We start from the raw sequence: 13,472 nt of genomic DNA, 5'->3' as shown, positions 1-13,472 counted from the left end.
GGCTACAAACCCATGCTGTGCAGCCAATGTTGTTCAAACCCAAAAGACACCAAAAATGTATTAATTTGAGGAATATGTGTAAAACCTTCTGGGATCTTTGCTGCTGTTTTCATTTTACTGGAGTCTGAAATAGACTTCAGAAAATTATATTAATAAATTCTGTATTGTAAGATACAAGCAAGTAACAGGTTTCAGCATGGTTATTTGAAAATGTAGATACAGACAAATATCAAAAAAGTAAAAGGAAGCTATAATATGTAAACAAACAAACATATCAACTGAGTACTTTTCCAGTCGCTCATGACTGGAGAGACCCAGCAGGTATAAATATATGAATAAGACTTTCATTTGATTAAAAAATGCAGCCATAAAAATATTGGTTTGAATATTCCCCTCTTATTTTATGTTTGGACAATGTAGACAACATATAATGTAGATGAGTCTGTGGCTTAGATGTCCACATGCTGAAGTGTCCTTGGGCAAGACACTGAACCCCGAACTGCTTCTGATGTCAGGTGAGCACCTTGCATGGCAGTTCTGCACCAATGGGAGACAGTGGAAAGCACTTTGTGACCACAAAGGTGATAAATCTCTACACAAATGATACCGTTGGTGGAATGTGATTATTTCTACAAGCTTAAATCGACTTGGGACAAACAAAGGAGGAACATGGGAGAGCTAAATATTCGTAACAGAGTTATAAGAACTGGCACCTCTGTTAACATAAACAAACTTCCTTTTGTTTTACTACAGCAAGCAAAGCCACCCGGCAACCTCTTAGCGAGCAGCTACCCAAAGGGAGGTGAGTAAGCTTGCATTGGTTGAATGAAATAGAAATTTGAATTTAATTGACAGTCAATTATGTGGCACTCAAAGGATGGATGCACGGGTCAAGGGGTCAAGGTTTATCATAGTCTCATTTGAACTGGAGCTTTGTATTTGCATTGAAGGAGTCAAAAAACACAAGAAAGCTTTCAGGACTCTTCATCAAACGAATGACAAGTTGCCGCCGCCCCCCCCCCCCCCCAACACTGTTTACAGAAGATCCAGAATAAAGAAAAAATATTATTAGAGCAACAGCTCCCTCTCTTGGCTAAAGAGAGGAAATACTACGACTCTACAAATTTCATTCAGATGGCAATAATTATCAATTGACCCAAACAAATTCAAGTATTGTTTGATGTCTTGCACTTTAATTCATTTTTGGATGCCCCCATCGACTTTAATGTTTTGTTTTTTATGTTTTTTAAAACACTTTTTAATATTATTATTCTGAGATAAATAATATGTCATTGTTTATAGCTGCATTTTCTATAGTTGGAATGACAAATGATTAAAATCTGACCTTTAACTTATTTTCATTAAGATTTGGTAGTTAATATGTTCAACAGTGTGTGGGATTTGTGGAATTTGTATACAGTTTGTTGAAACACAAATTTGATGAATTAATGAAACAGGACTTTCTCAACATTTTGCGCGCGTGTGTGTGTGTGTGTGTGTGTGTGTGTGTGTGTGTGTGTGTGTGTGTGTGTGTGTGTGTGTGTGTGTGTGTGTGTGTGTGTGTGTGTGTGTGTGTGTGTTTTGTTGGGTGAGGTTTTTTGTTTGTTTAATTCCATGTTCAATTTATTATATGATAGAGCAGTAGTCTGAGTTTTAGTGCAGCTATGGAGCATTGTTTCAAAAAACAAAACACCATCAAAATGAATTCATTTATTAACCATAATCAACAAAGTGAGCAGGGGCAAAGTGCAATATGTGCACAGCATCAACATAGGGTCCTATGAAAAACAAGGTGAATCATTGATGAGTTATCAATCAATCAAAGATGAATGGTAATGAAAAATATACAAGTTGGTAGATGACAGAAATGTAAAGATCTTCTGTGGTTAAGAATTCACAATTTTGTTCTTTCAGTGAAGAAGAGATCAAATAATCACTCACTCATACTGATTTCATAATGTACTGTGATGTAGCACCAGAATTACAGTGACACTGAAACATACCTTTTTAGGATGTCATAATGTGTTTTACAAAGGCTTCATAATTTATGCAGCCATTGGCATCCTCTTGGTTTTGCATTAGCTGCTCCACCTCATCCTCCCTCATCTTCTCACCTGTGGTCCGTCAAGAAGAATTGTCAGTACATACCCTAATAACTGCAGTTTCATATAATCTCCTTGCATTAAGAGTGTTTAACTCACCCAGTGCTGCCAGGACGTGTCTGAGCTCAGCACCCATGACTGTGCCGTTCCCCTCCTTGTCAAACACCCTCAGACCCTCCACAAAGTCCTCGAATGTTCCACACTCTTTAGCCTTGCAGATGTGTTGGTGTATGGGCAGAAACTGATCAAAGTCAAGCATCTTGGTCTGCATATCTGTGGAAAATAATCAAAGTTATGATTTTACCAAAAATAAATAAATAAAAGCTGGACAGGTTTGTTATGGCCGATGTTGACCTTTAATCAAACCTTCCTCAGACGCTGTCTTTGACTATTAACACCAACCTGACGGCACAAATACAGGACACTGACTCAGCATAGATACTAAGCTGGACATGCAACCAACCATCAGGTTTGGGTTTTCCAAGGACATGCATGATCTCTGCATTGGTGGGATTCTGGCCCAAAGCCCGAATCAGGTCTCCACATTGGGCATAAGTGATCTTCATCTCGTTGGCTGGTGTTCTGTCAAACAGCTGGAAAGCATCTTTGAAGTCTGCGATCAAAAAGAAAACAGCTTTTCTGATTTTAATTAATTTCACTGCAATCTAAGAACACATGCAGAATCTTTAAGGCGAGGCCTTGAAGACGCTGTCTGTATAGGTGGCATCCCTCAGATAAAAGAGTCCCCTGCTAATGATGTCAGACAGAAACAAACCCCCAGGTGTTCTTTACCTTGACTGACATGCACATTCAAGTCTTTTTAAAGGGATTGATTTAGCGACTTAACACTTGGGTGAGTTTGTTTTAGAATAATAGCATATGCCCGATCTAGTGTATGAACAGCTGTTGCTGGACATTTCTCACACTCACTGATGGAGGGCATGATCACACAAACCATTTATTCCCTCTATAAATAACTGACAGTGCATGCAACGCAAATGACAACTGACAGAGCCTTACCCTCAATTTGTTCAGGGGTAAACTCCAGCTGAAAACAGACAAAAGCAAACAAAGCAGTTAGAGGCTTCTGATCATTCAGGGGTTAGTACAGATCAGCAGAGGAAATTCATTTTACACAATAGAGTTCAAACTGTTGCACACCATGATCTCTACCTCCATCGCCCCATTCCAACAGATTGAGTTACAGTCATCATCTGTTCCACAGTGCATTGTTTTTCAGTGACCTTGGGTCTACCCGCTTCTTATCACTGGGTGTAGCCTGTCTACTACCGTCAGCTTCATTAGAGTTTATTTTTAGATGCAATATGTGGCAAAAAGGTTTCGGTACTGTGTTACATGTAGGGACAACACAAAAACACAAAACACAAAAACGAATTTAGTATATTCAGCACAATTCTGCACATTTCCATTTATATTTAGAATTTTTCAAAAGCATTATATCATAGCATATACTCCTAATTCATCTTGCACTTGTAGAGTGAAACGAGTGGTTCAAAATCTTAAAAGGCGTTTCTTCCCTACATTTTTTACAATTTCATTTAGTTAAATTTTGTTCTGTTTATTTTATGTGCGTAAATGTCGATTCATGTCAACAACTCAAATTATTGCAAGTAAATATCAGGCATATAGCTGTAGGAAAACTTTTTTTTTTTTTTTTTTTTAAATAAAAGGGTCAAATTACTCAGCAGTTTTGTAATTTAAAGATGTGAATTTTAAACTAAGAATAGGGCAATTCATTATTAAAATCTGCTTTCCACTTGATCTGTTATTCTAAGTCTAAAAATAAATTGGTGTTCTTAATACCCACAACAAATTTGGACTTTTCATACTTCATGTATATTTTGGCCTCCTGTCAGATCGTGCCCTCAGTTTCTGTTTGAGGTCTGGATATCTACAAACCCCAGCCCCTCCAAGAAGCTTTGTGAAAATATTATCCAAAACCTATCTAAGCATGTTTGAAGATGGATGGAGATGGCTATAATTATTTATATTTTTCTTCCTCACGGTTTTTCCACCCTTATGCCCTCAGAGGAATGGTGCGGGTGGTCTGCTATTCACGGACATAATGAAAATCATACTTTGTGGCTTTAACCGCGCTCCATTGTAACATGGCAGCTCACTCAACCAGGAAAACATTTATCCATTGAGAAGGGGCCAAGTCAGCAGAAGATAATCTTTCCATGATGTCTGATGTATCAATTAGTTGGCTCCTGTACCTCGCCTCTTTAAGCTTCTTTAACGTTGTTGCATGTTTGCAGTTTAACATACATTCTGTAAAGCTGTGAAATAAAGCTATAACAAAACCCTTTCAAATAGCTGAGCTGTCCTGTCTGGCTTGCAGTGCCAAGTTTAGGTCACATGGGGTCTCTGATGCTCTTCAAACACATGCATGGCAAATAACTATTAAGAATTAAAAAGAATTTCTATGAAATCTCCATATTAGTGTAATCTAATAGTAATTTTAATCATTAGTCAGTGGTTAAAAAAAGATTCAAACAGTTTAAAATTTACCAGTTTAACTCTACTTAAGTTAAAGTTAACATGAAGTCTGTCTATATTGGGAAATGTGGCTGTTGATGTCTTACTGTCACTGAAGCGGGGTCAAACTCCGGGGTCTTGGGGCGCTCTGGCTCTGGGGGTTTAGGGGCCACAGGTGCAGCCGGTTTTGGCTCTTCCTTCTTCTTAGGGGCCATTGATAGAAGAACTCAAGAGATAAAGGCAAGGACTAACACAGCAGATGGATCCTGGGCACTGCGGGCGGAGGTTAGAGCCCCTTTATCCACTGTCCACAGGTGTCACCTCCACCCCCGTGCATGCCCAACCACACTGCCAACAATAGGGGATGACTATAAAAGGATATGCCTTTGTGCTTCTATTTAAGACAAAGTGTGTGTGTGTGTGTGTGTGTGTGTGTGTGTGTGTGTGTGTGTGTGTGCGTGTGCGTGTGCGTGTGCGTGTGCGTGTGCGTGTGCGTGTGTACACCATCAGGATGTGAAAGATGGAGAACTGTATTAGCTGAAATCCCAGCCGTGTAACCGTCTTTTAATCAGGCTATTTCCATCAACACAAGTGCGACCTCATGTAACCTGACCAATTGTAAACTGTTGACCTTGATCAGTGAAGTGTGGTGGTTATTAGGGAGGAGGAGATGGCAGAAATGATGATTGCTGAACAAGAGGAGAGGTTGTTTAAACTGTAATGGCACAATGCTGTGTGAGGAACAGCAATTATCCTTGATTATTATTCAAAATCACAACCAGTGAGACGCCATTATTCACCGTGCACGTGACGTGCCGATAAAAGCCTTTATAATATGTGCGTTTTATCTACTGTGATCAGGGGGATTTGTAGGACATTAAAGTCAAATCCCCACCACACAGAAGCTATTCTGGCTGATCTCAGATGTTTGAGTGTAGTTACATGTGAATAAGCCTCTCTTTAAGGTGGCTGGCAAAAACATACGAGTCTGCAGAGTAATCTGGGATGACAATAAGTGCCACGTTGTTAAGCTGCCACTCACACTTGAATGGAGACAGACTCTTTGGCGGGAGTGGCAGCCAGGGTGATGTTTTTGGTGCTCACATTGCTATGAAATAAAGATCAGATTCTGTAAATGTCAGCACGTCTTCCAAAGGTTATTCTTTAGATTTGTACATTTACGGTATAGTTCATGATTAAAAGATTTAACAAATCTTCTATTTTTTTTCTTTCTAATAATGTTTGCTACACTGCAACCACCCTGTAACCTGCGTATCCAGCTATAACACTGTAAACATATTGTTTAAAAGCAAGTTCTGTATCTGACATGCTTCCATGTCCAGGTCTTAATTTTATGCTCACAAATCATAGAATATTTGTCCTTTGAGGGTTATAGCTACATATGATAAGACACTTTTGTTTAATTTAGATCTAACATAGATTTGTTCCTCTTTTTTGGTGCCATTACACGTGTTATCATTTTGTATTTACAGCATCTACAGCTTTATTTTGTAATTTCTTCACTCTGTAAAGTACTCTACTCCTGTATGAGATTGTAAAAAATAAAATTGAACTTATTTTGCAATGACAGAAATAAAATTTTGTTTGTGTATTATGGCTCTAAAAGAGTCTAAAAAAATATAACAGTAAATTTGTTCCACATTAATAAAAAATAAATAAAAAGAGACCCATTTCTTTGGTTCACAGCTGGAACTCATTTAAATTACATGACAGCAGAAAAGACTGGAGTTATAAATAATTATTATTATCATAATCATAAGGTCTGAGTCCTTCATTTGGCAGCCTAGGCAGATGGCCACCCACATCCGAGCCCGGTTCTGTCGGAGGTTTATTCCTGTTTAAAGGATGTTCTTCTTCCTATTAAAGAGGAGATGTTTCCTCCCAGCTGTCGCTCACATAGGAATTGTTGAATTGTTGCCTTCCTTTCTTTAATGTTTTAATGTTCTGTTATAAGGACTTCACTATGTTAAGTGTCATGAAATAATGTGTTTATTTGGCAATATATAAATACAATTTAATTGTAATGAAAGGAGAGATCTCCTTTGGTCTGCAATGACAGTTTGGAAAAAATAACCCGTTTTTGGAATGGCGTAATTTCATTGTATTGATGACATAAGAATCTTGAACTAACTGAAGCTCAAAATAACTTTTTGGGGGATGATGTCAGAGACAATATGGATCAAGATGGAAGCTCATGTCAATGTAGCATGACAGCAAATATTTTGTTACTGACAGACCTTTTGACATATCATTGCAAAGAGAAGACACTAAACCCTAATCTACAATCAAGAGAATATAAATAAAATTATGACAAGCGCACAAATATAATTAGGCCTGTTGTGCTTCACTTGTTCTCCCTCACTGTGGCCTTGTCTGAAAGAGATGGGGCATGAAATCATAAAATAATCACCAGTTTAGTGTATGCTCAAGAGATAATAAACCATGGCTGCAGTTTGTTCCTCATTATTTTCAGACTACACTGACTAAAGTTGTCAGTGTCTGGCTTAAACTAACCTACATAGGGACACAGATGGAAACAGTGTATGTCAGTCCGAGTAGTTGGATCCAGCCCTGCAGAACTCATTGCCAACCTCCCAGCCCCCCATCAGAGCCCTGATTGCCATTGACAGGCTGCAGCAACAATTCTCGACATGACCAACCGCATACAGTCAGGCTATAAAAACATCCAAGACCTGTGCAGTTTGCTATTTTGGAGTTCGTCTGTTGTCTCACTGGTATGTACCCTGGAAAGGGTCCAATCCAAGCACAATGCCAATTGTTACTTGGACCCATCGGACGACCTTCAGTGCAGCTGTATGGTACCCTGGACAAAAGAAAGGCTGTCATATAATCACCCAAAAACATGATTGCAATTCAGATGTGTCACTTAAACAATAATAATGTTAATTTTACCAGAGAATCTACTGACACAAAAAACACAACCTAAAATCATTATTATATACATATATATGGAAAATGTTGATTTAACTCCAATGCTTCCATTGTTCAGACAAAAACAATATTAGGTGTTTATATTTTTCAGCATGTTTAATGCAAGGATAACTACAGGTTTGTAAAATTAGATCCTTGTCAATGTAATCTTTATCATATTCAAAAACTCCTGAAAGTTGGTACACCCATCTCTCCTAGCGAATTTTTTTTTAATTTTAGTGGAGACGCGAGTGGGCGTGGCCAAATGGCTCGCTAGCGCCCCCTAAACAGATGCCCCGGCAGCTCCATTTACCTACATACATGAAATTCGGTGGACGTGTATCACACCGAGATGTACAAAAAAGTTACATTGCACCATTACGTCAACTCAACAGGAAGTCCGCCATTTTTAATTTAGTTGCCATTTTTGGCGATTCACACATGTTGTACTTTAACAAGCTCCTCCTTCAGATTTCGTTGGACCGACTTGAAATTTAGTCTGTGCACTCTGAACATGTTTGGAATTAAAAGTTATCAAAATAATTTGTTTTCGTCAATCGGTGTGCCCATTGCGTGGCGGCCAAAAAGTGACCCAGAGTCATGCTATGGCATGTTGTTAAAAAAATTACCGGCATTTTCAAAGTCAAAACCGACTTATGATTTCTTTAAAAGTAATGACAAAGGGGGAATCGAACCCCTAACCTTCTAGCTGTGAGGCAGCAGCACTAGCAACTGGATCACCAATCTTCCCAGGAGTTAGACAGCGTTGTGACAAATCTTTGGCTCACTGCAACCTATAACTCCACTGTCCACAAACATTCATTCAAATGCGACCAAAATTGCTGCAGACATTCTTTGGATAGTAGATATACGTGTTTTCAAAGGGGTCTGCAGTGATATTAAATATCTTCCTGTAATGTGTAGTGTATGCAAAACTTTTTTCAATTTCTCCAAAAGTTTCAACTACACTAAAAGTTGAATCACCATCAACAGACCAAGGTGGAATCCGAACCATTAAAAGCAACCCTGGTGAAGTAGAATCTTTTACCTGTTGAGTTAACCAGACTGTCGGTTGAGTCACTGGAAGCTGTGAGTGAACTCCTTGAAACACTTTCTCCTGCCTCGACTCACCCTCTGGCGCCGAAGATAGTCCAGTGGTCTACGACACAGACGCCAAGACGCTGGAAATGACCTCATGAAGACATGGGCTCGAGCCCCGCTCAGGGTACCACACACGGTTCATGGTTTACAGTGGGGCAAGTCCCCTTAATAAGCCACACGGTTCACAGAGAGCGAATCCCTGTAACCCCATGTGGTTCATAGAGGGTGAGACCTCCTAAGGCAAGTCCCTCTAAGAGTAAGCCACACATGTTTGGGTTTGTATGTGCAGTCATACTAATACCAAACCAAAGGTCAACAACAATACAAAACTCAAACAAACAAAAAAAGTCCAGCGTGCGAAGGCCACATATCACTGCTTGCAGTTTTAATTCACTTTACATATTTTGCCACTTACAAGATACACTATAGTTTTCGGAAATTACTTGGTTAAACAAGTAAACAAGATATGCAAAAAAATAGAAGTTAATCTAAATAAATTGGCATCCATACTTTTAAGACCAATTAAATACCTTTCACATCTTGCAATAGTTTTATATATAAATAATGTGCTATTCCTCATATAAATGACAAAATTAATAAACATTCATATTTGGATTTGAACTTTATGTGGTTCTCAGTTGATCACTGTTCAAACAAAGACCTATTGTAATCTAAATAACCCTCAACAGCACCAGAAAACATATTTTATTCTAGATGTTGTCTATTGCTTCTAGTGGCAGCAGGTTGCCCCGTTTTAATTCAAAGGCTACACTGTTCCACTGTAATTATTTACAAGCACTCAAGACATCAAGTGTTCACGCCAATATTAATACCAGTAAGGTGGTTAATCCAGCAGTTGGACTCCTGGTGGACTTGATGTGTTCGTTAGCAGGTCCACAGGGCAGCTGGTGAAGTTAGAGAGCGTGTAATTAAACATTCCCCTGTCCACATAGGAATCAATTTGGATGCAGTTTAGTGTGCTGAGGTGGTGAAGGTGCCAGTCTGTACAGGCTTCACTCCAACATAGAGTCTGTCGCCATGTTGTTTGACAGAAAGTCTTGTTTAGAAAGGATAATATAAACAGTTTTTTAGGGACTCAGCAGGATTTCCTCTAAAACATATTTAAATGAAAAATTTAGGCTATTCCTGTTTTTATCTATGTTTGTCAAAGTGTGTGTCACCAAGAAGCGAGATACAACTTCCAAATGTCCTGGTTTTAACTTTTCTTTCACAATCATTTAAACGCTTCTAACATCATAAAGTAGCCCCAGAGTTTACAAGCGCATGCATCAAAGATTACACACAGAACAGTAATGAGAAAGAAGTATTACTTATTCAGGGGCAGGATGTCAGTATACAAGCCTTCGTTAGAAGTTGTCAACATCAGCAGATGAACCACACCGCCCTCCTATGGTCACAGGGTAACTAGCTGGGGCCTCAATACTGTCACTTAAAAAGTAAGTCTTCTTTTGAATCCCCAATTTCATTCATTCATCCTCTTTTGTTTGTTCTCATCTAATCTTTTTCACAATTTAATCCTAGATATATATATGTTTTTTTTTCATCAATTAACATAACTAAGAAAATGATGGGATGATTTCAACATTTAGTTGCTAAGCCCTGCTAAGCACTAACATTGTGCCATTCTGACTTTTCCGAGACAATTTTGTATAAAAGCATTCCCACATTAGTTTGATGTCAAATCAAATACCCCATTATACTACTACTATTACTAAATGTATTTATAGAACCCCGCTAACAAGTGCGTTATATGGGGAAATTCAGATAAATAAATTCAACATTATAAATGGAAACAGTGAGAAAATGAATTTGTAAATAAAAGTACCAAAGAAAAATATTAAGTGTTTTTGAGCTCAAAATAAAACAAAAAAGATTAGTAAACATATGATCTTTTTTTAAAAAGACGAGTTTTAAGAATTGATTTCAAATATGTCACTCATTGTGCCGGTTTTTGATCGTCAGCCAGAGCTGACACTGAAAAAGTCTGGGCACCTTCGGTCTTGAGTCCTACCCGAGGTTCTGAGGCTGGACTCTGGCTGGTAGACCTGTAGCAGTGCAGCACTATAGCTTCGAGCGAAGCCACTACATGCTTAAAAAATGATCAGTAATATGTTAAAGTCAATTCTAGGGGGTAGCCAGGGAAAGGAGGCCAAAACAGAACTGATAAGCTGTTGTCTTTTTGGCTTAATTCTGAATAAAACAATAGTCAAGATGCAATGATATGAATGAATGCATTAACTTCTCAGGGTCAGTGCAACTGAGGAAGCACTTACAAGCATACATGTTTGAAAATGCTCCTTAACTGGAGGAACCATGATTGAATGACTGTAGTAACTTGTTTGTCAAAAGAGACTAACACTCACTTTCCTACTAAAAAAAAACACCCTGATTTATGGCTGCTGTGTTGAGATTTGCAGACAGGGGGCCGAGATTATTCTGTAGAGAGGATTTCTTTTTTTTGTACTTTGGAGGGATGAATAGAATTATTTCTGATTTCTTTTTATTTAGCTGGAGGAAGTTTTGGAACATAGCTGAAAGATACGTTAGCTGCTAGTTGTGTTTTTCTCTGTTTTTTAATGGATGTTTGTAGATAATATGTCTTAACAGAAGCATGTAAATATAGATGAACAAGGGGACAAGGATGGAGCCTTGGGGAACACCGCAGGTCAGAGAGGCCACAAAAGAGGGGGCTTCACCAACACCAGTGAGGTGTTTGTTCGACAAATACAATCTAAACCAGACAAAGGTAGTATTCTGTGAGGCCAAACCACTTTTCAAGGCAATCTAACAAAATAACAAGACCGAGTATATCAAAATTTGAGCTATAAGGTGAAGCAGAAATAAAATAGAACAATCATCAGCATAGGATGTTAATAATAGATCATTAGATACTTCAACTTCAGGCTGTTTGCTGTGAAGTGACCAAAACCCTGATTGAAATGTGTCATACATTCTCTGTTTTTTTCTGAATAATTACTTACCTGTATCCCATACACGTACAATACACCTCTCTTACTTTCATGAGTCAATGCGAAGAAAGAAAATAAAGAAAATATTAATATATATATATTACGGTTAAATAAACGGTTAAATATATACATATATATATATATATAGATCCTCCTGGGGACATTCATTATCTGAATTTATGCAGCGGGCAGCAGCTCTCTAGCACGGTGACCACTACAACGTCCTTGCCGTGAGGTGACAGCGTAAACACACCAAGTCGCTGTGACAAGCTTTTGTTTATTCAAAATTACATTCTTGGCTGTGAACTCTGCATGGTTGAGAGATACTGAAGTTTCAAACAGCCCTCTTGTCACAACTGTTTTGCAGTTCACCAATGTTGCTGTTTGCTATTGATCTGTTTAATGCACTACTCTCCTCACACAACATATTTGTGTCCCGGACAGATCTCTATTGAGCGCAGTAGAGCAAACTTAAACCATGAGGAACGCAAGGTTTCTAATGTAAACCACGAACTTTCATTAGTCACGTGATCCGTATTGGATTCATTTGTTGCACTTAGCTTGAAAATTATATTTCCTAAAACCTGAAATGTTTAACAATATGTTAATTGTTAAGAATGAGCAGATGTGTCATGGAAAATTTAAAAAAAAAATCATACATTAAAACATACTGTGTACTATCTGTGTTTGGTTTTGTCCACTTTGTAGATAATTTCACAAGGCACCTTGGTTCACTTAGATTTTTTTACATTGACATTGACAAAAACACGTTAATTACTTTGTATGTAATCAAATTTACATATGGAATTAAATATAATCTTCCTGATTATCATCCTTGACTTCAGAAGCCTTAATTCATGAAACAATTTTCAGTCATTGGTTGTTTTATAGCTTCTGATGTCATGATTTTTATCTAGCAGATGGAGTTTTACAATTATTTAAACATTAATTGCATACCTACAGTCTATGTTGATAATTTCCATTTGTATGAGAAATTAAAAGCACAGGAACTACAAAAAAAAAAAAATCTACTAAAGGGACATTGTAGTGAGATGTTTCAGCTGTTTGTAGGATCATGAAGACATTTTAATCCTCATCTTTCAAGCCAACGAGATGACACGCTTTTATATGGATATTACAACCACCTCTTTCTACTGAGAAAGATCACAAAACAAAGTATCTTCTAAATTGACCTTCGTAACATTGTTTTGTCAACTGAAAGATTTGGGTGTGTAAAATCTTTGTTTTCTCTTACTGGACTTTGACATCAGTTACACACACCCACTTCTGCTTTTGGTCATGGGCGTATTTATTTCCCCCACCGCTGTCTTATTGCAAAACTCTTTGGTTACTTGGGAACTTAAGATAAGATACGATAAAATAAGATTTTATTAATCCCACACTGGGAAAATTTTGTTGTCACAGCAGTAGAAACACAGTTAGGAATTTTTTTTTACGAAATACTTGTTGACACTGTTGGACATATTTGACCGTCAAACATTACAATGCATGTTGTACAGCATACTTTGTGTGTGTGAAGCTGCTGCATGTTGTATTTTAATAGAAATTGTGAATTTCAGAACATGTTCTTCAACTGTGGCCATAAATCTAGGGTAAAATTGAAGTTTTTTTTTTTATAAAGCTGCAAATAGCAAAAGGTGAAATGTAATGAGTAAATGTATGTATTTAATTACTTTAATGACTCGTGGTTAAAAATAAAAATGAATTGCTGGTACTTGTGTCAGTAAAATGTGTTACAAACCTGTTGATCTTATAGTTGTGTTTAGAGGTCAGTAAAAGTCATCAGGTTGCTCCTGCAGCCTTGTCT

General features: G+C 37.8%; 1 protein-coding gene across 3 annotated transcripts; it reads right to left on the bottom strand.

Moving 5' to 3' along the window:
• Positions 1-1,695: 1,695 nt before the first annotated feature.
• Positions 1,696-4,892, bottom strand: myl13 (myosin, light chain 13). Of its 3 annotated transcripts, XM_069692225.1 has the most exons (7): positions 4,709-4,800; positions 3,276-3,449; positions 3,123-3,150; positions 2,566-2,715; positions 2,202-2,375; positions 2,004-2,114; positions 1,696-1,907 (listed from the first exon to the last, which is right to left on the bottom strand). In XM_069692225.1, the coding sequence occupies exons 2-6, from the start codon at positions 3,330-3,332 to the stop codon at positions 2,008-2,010; spliced, it is 516 nt and encodes a 171-aa protein (XP_069548326.1). In that variant the 5' UTR covers positions 3,333-3,449; positions 4,709-4,800; the 3' UTR covers positions 1,696-1,907; positions 2,004-2,007. The 3 variants fall into 3 exon arrangements, with proteins under 3 accessions (XP_069548326.1, XP_069548324.1, XP_069548325.1); XM_069692223.1 differs by lacking the exon at positions 3,276-3,449 and having other exon boundaries at positions 4,709-4,892; XM_069692224.1 differs by lacking the exon at positions 3,276-3,449 and having other exon boundaries at positions 1,696-1,778; positions 4,709-4,892.
• Positions 4,893-13,472: the final 8,580 nt, after the last annotated feature.

Source organism: Brachyistius frenatus, unplaced genomic scaffold, assembly GCF_029030835.1.
Source record: "Brachyistius frenatus isolate BFR_SWC_R1_liver_20210118 unplaced genomic scaffold, ASM2903083v1 Contig_12, whole genome shotgun sequence".
Lineage (NCBI taxonomy): Eukaryota > Metazoa > Chordata > Actinopteri > Embiotocidae > Brachyistius > Brachyistius frenatus.
The sequence above is the reverse complement of the archived record's forward strand: the minus strand, read 5'-3'. Positions and strand labels throughout refer to the sequence as shown.

What these genes read in the sequence shown, in the direction of transcription:
- myl13 (XM_069692223.1), bottom strand. Translation starts at nt 4,816, where the DNA reads ATGGCCCCTAAGAAGAAGGAAGAGCCAAAACCGGCTGCACCTGTGGCC. An exon ending in TTGACCCCGCTTCAGTGACA is followed by an intron (nt 3,151 to 4,708) that starts GTAAGACATCAA and finishes GTCTGTTTTCAG; the next exon opens with CTGGAGTTTACCCCTGAACA. An exon ending in TACCCCTGAACAAATTGAGG is followed by an intron (nt 2,716 to 3,122) that starts GTAAGGCTCTGT and finishes TTTTGATCGCAG; the next exon opens with ACTTCAAAGATGCTTTCCAG.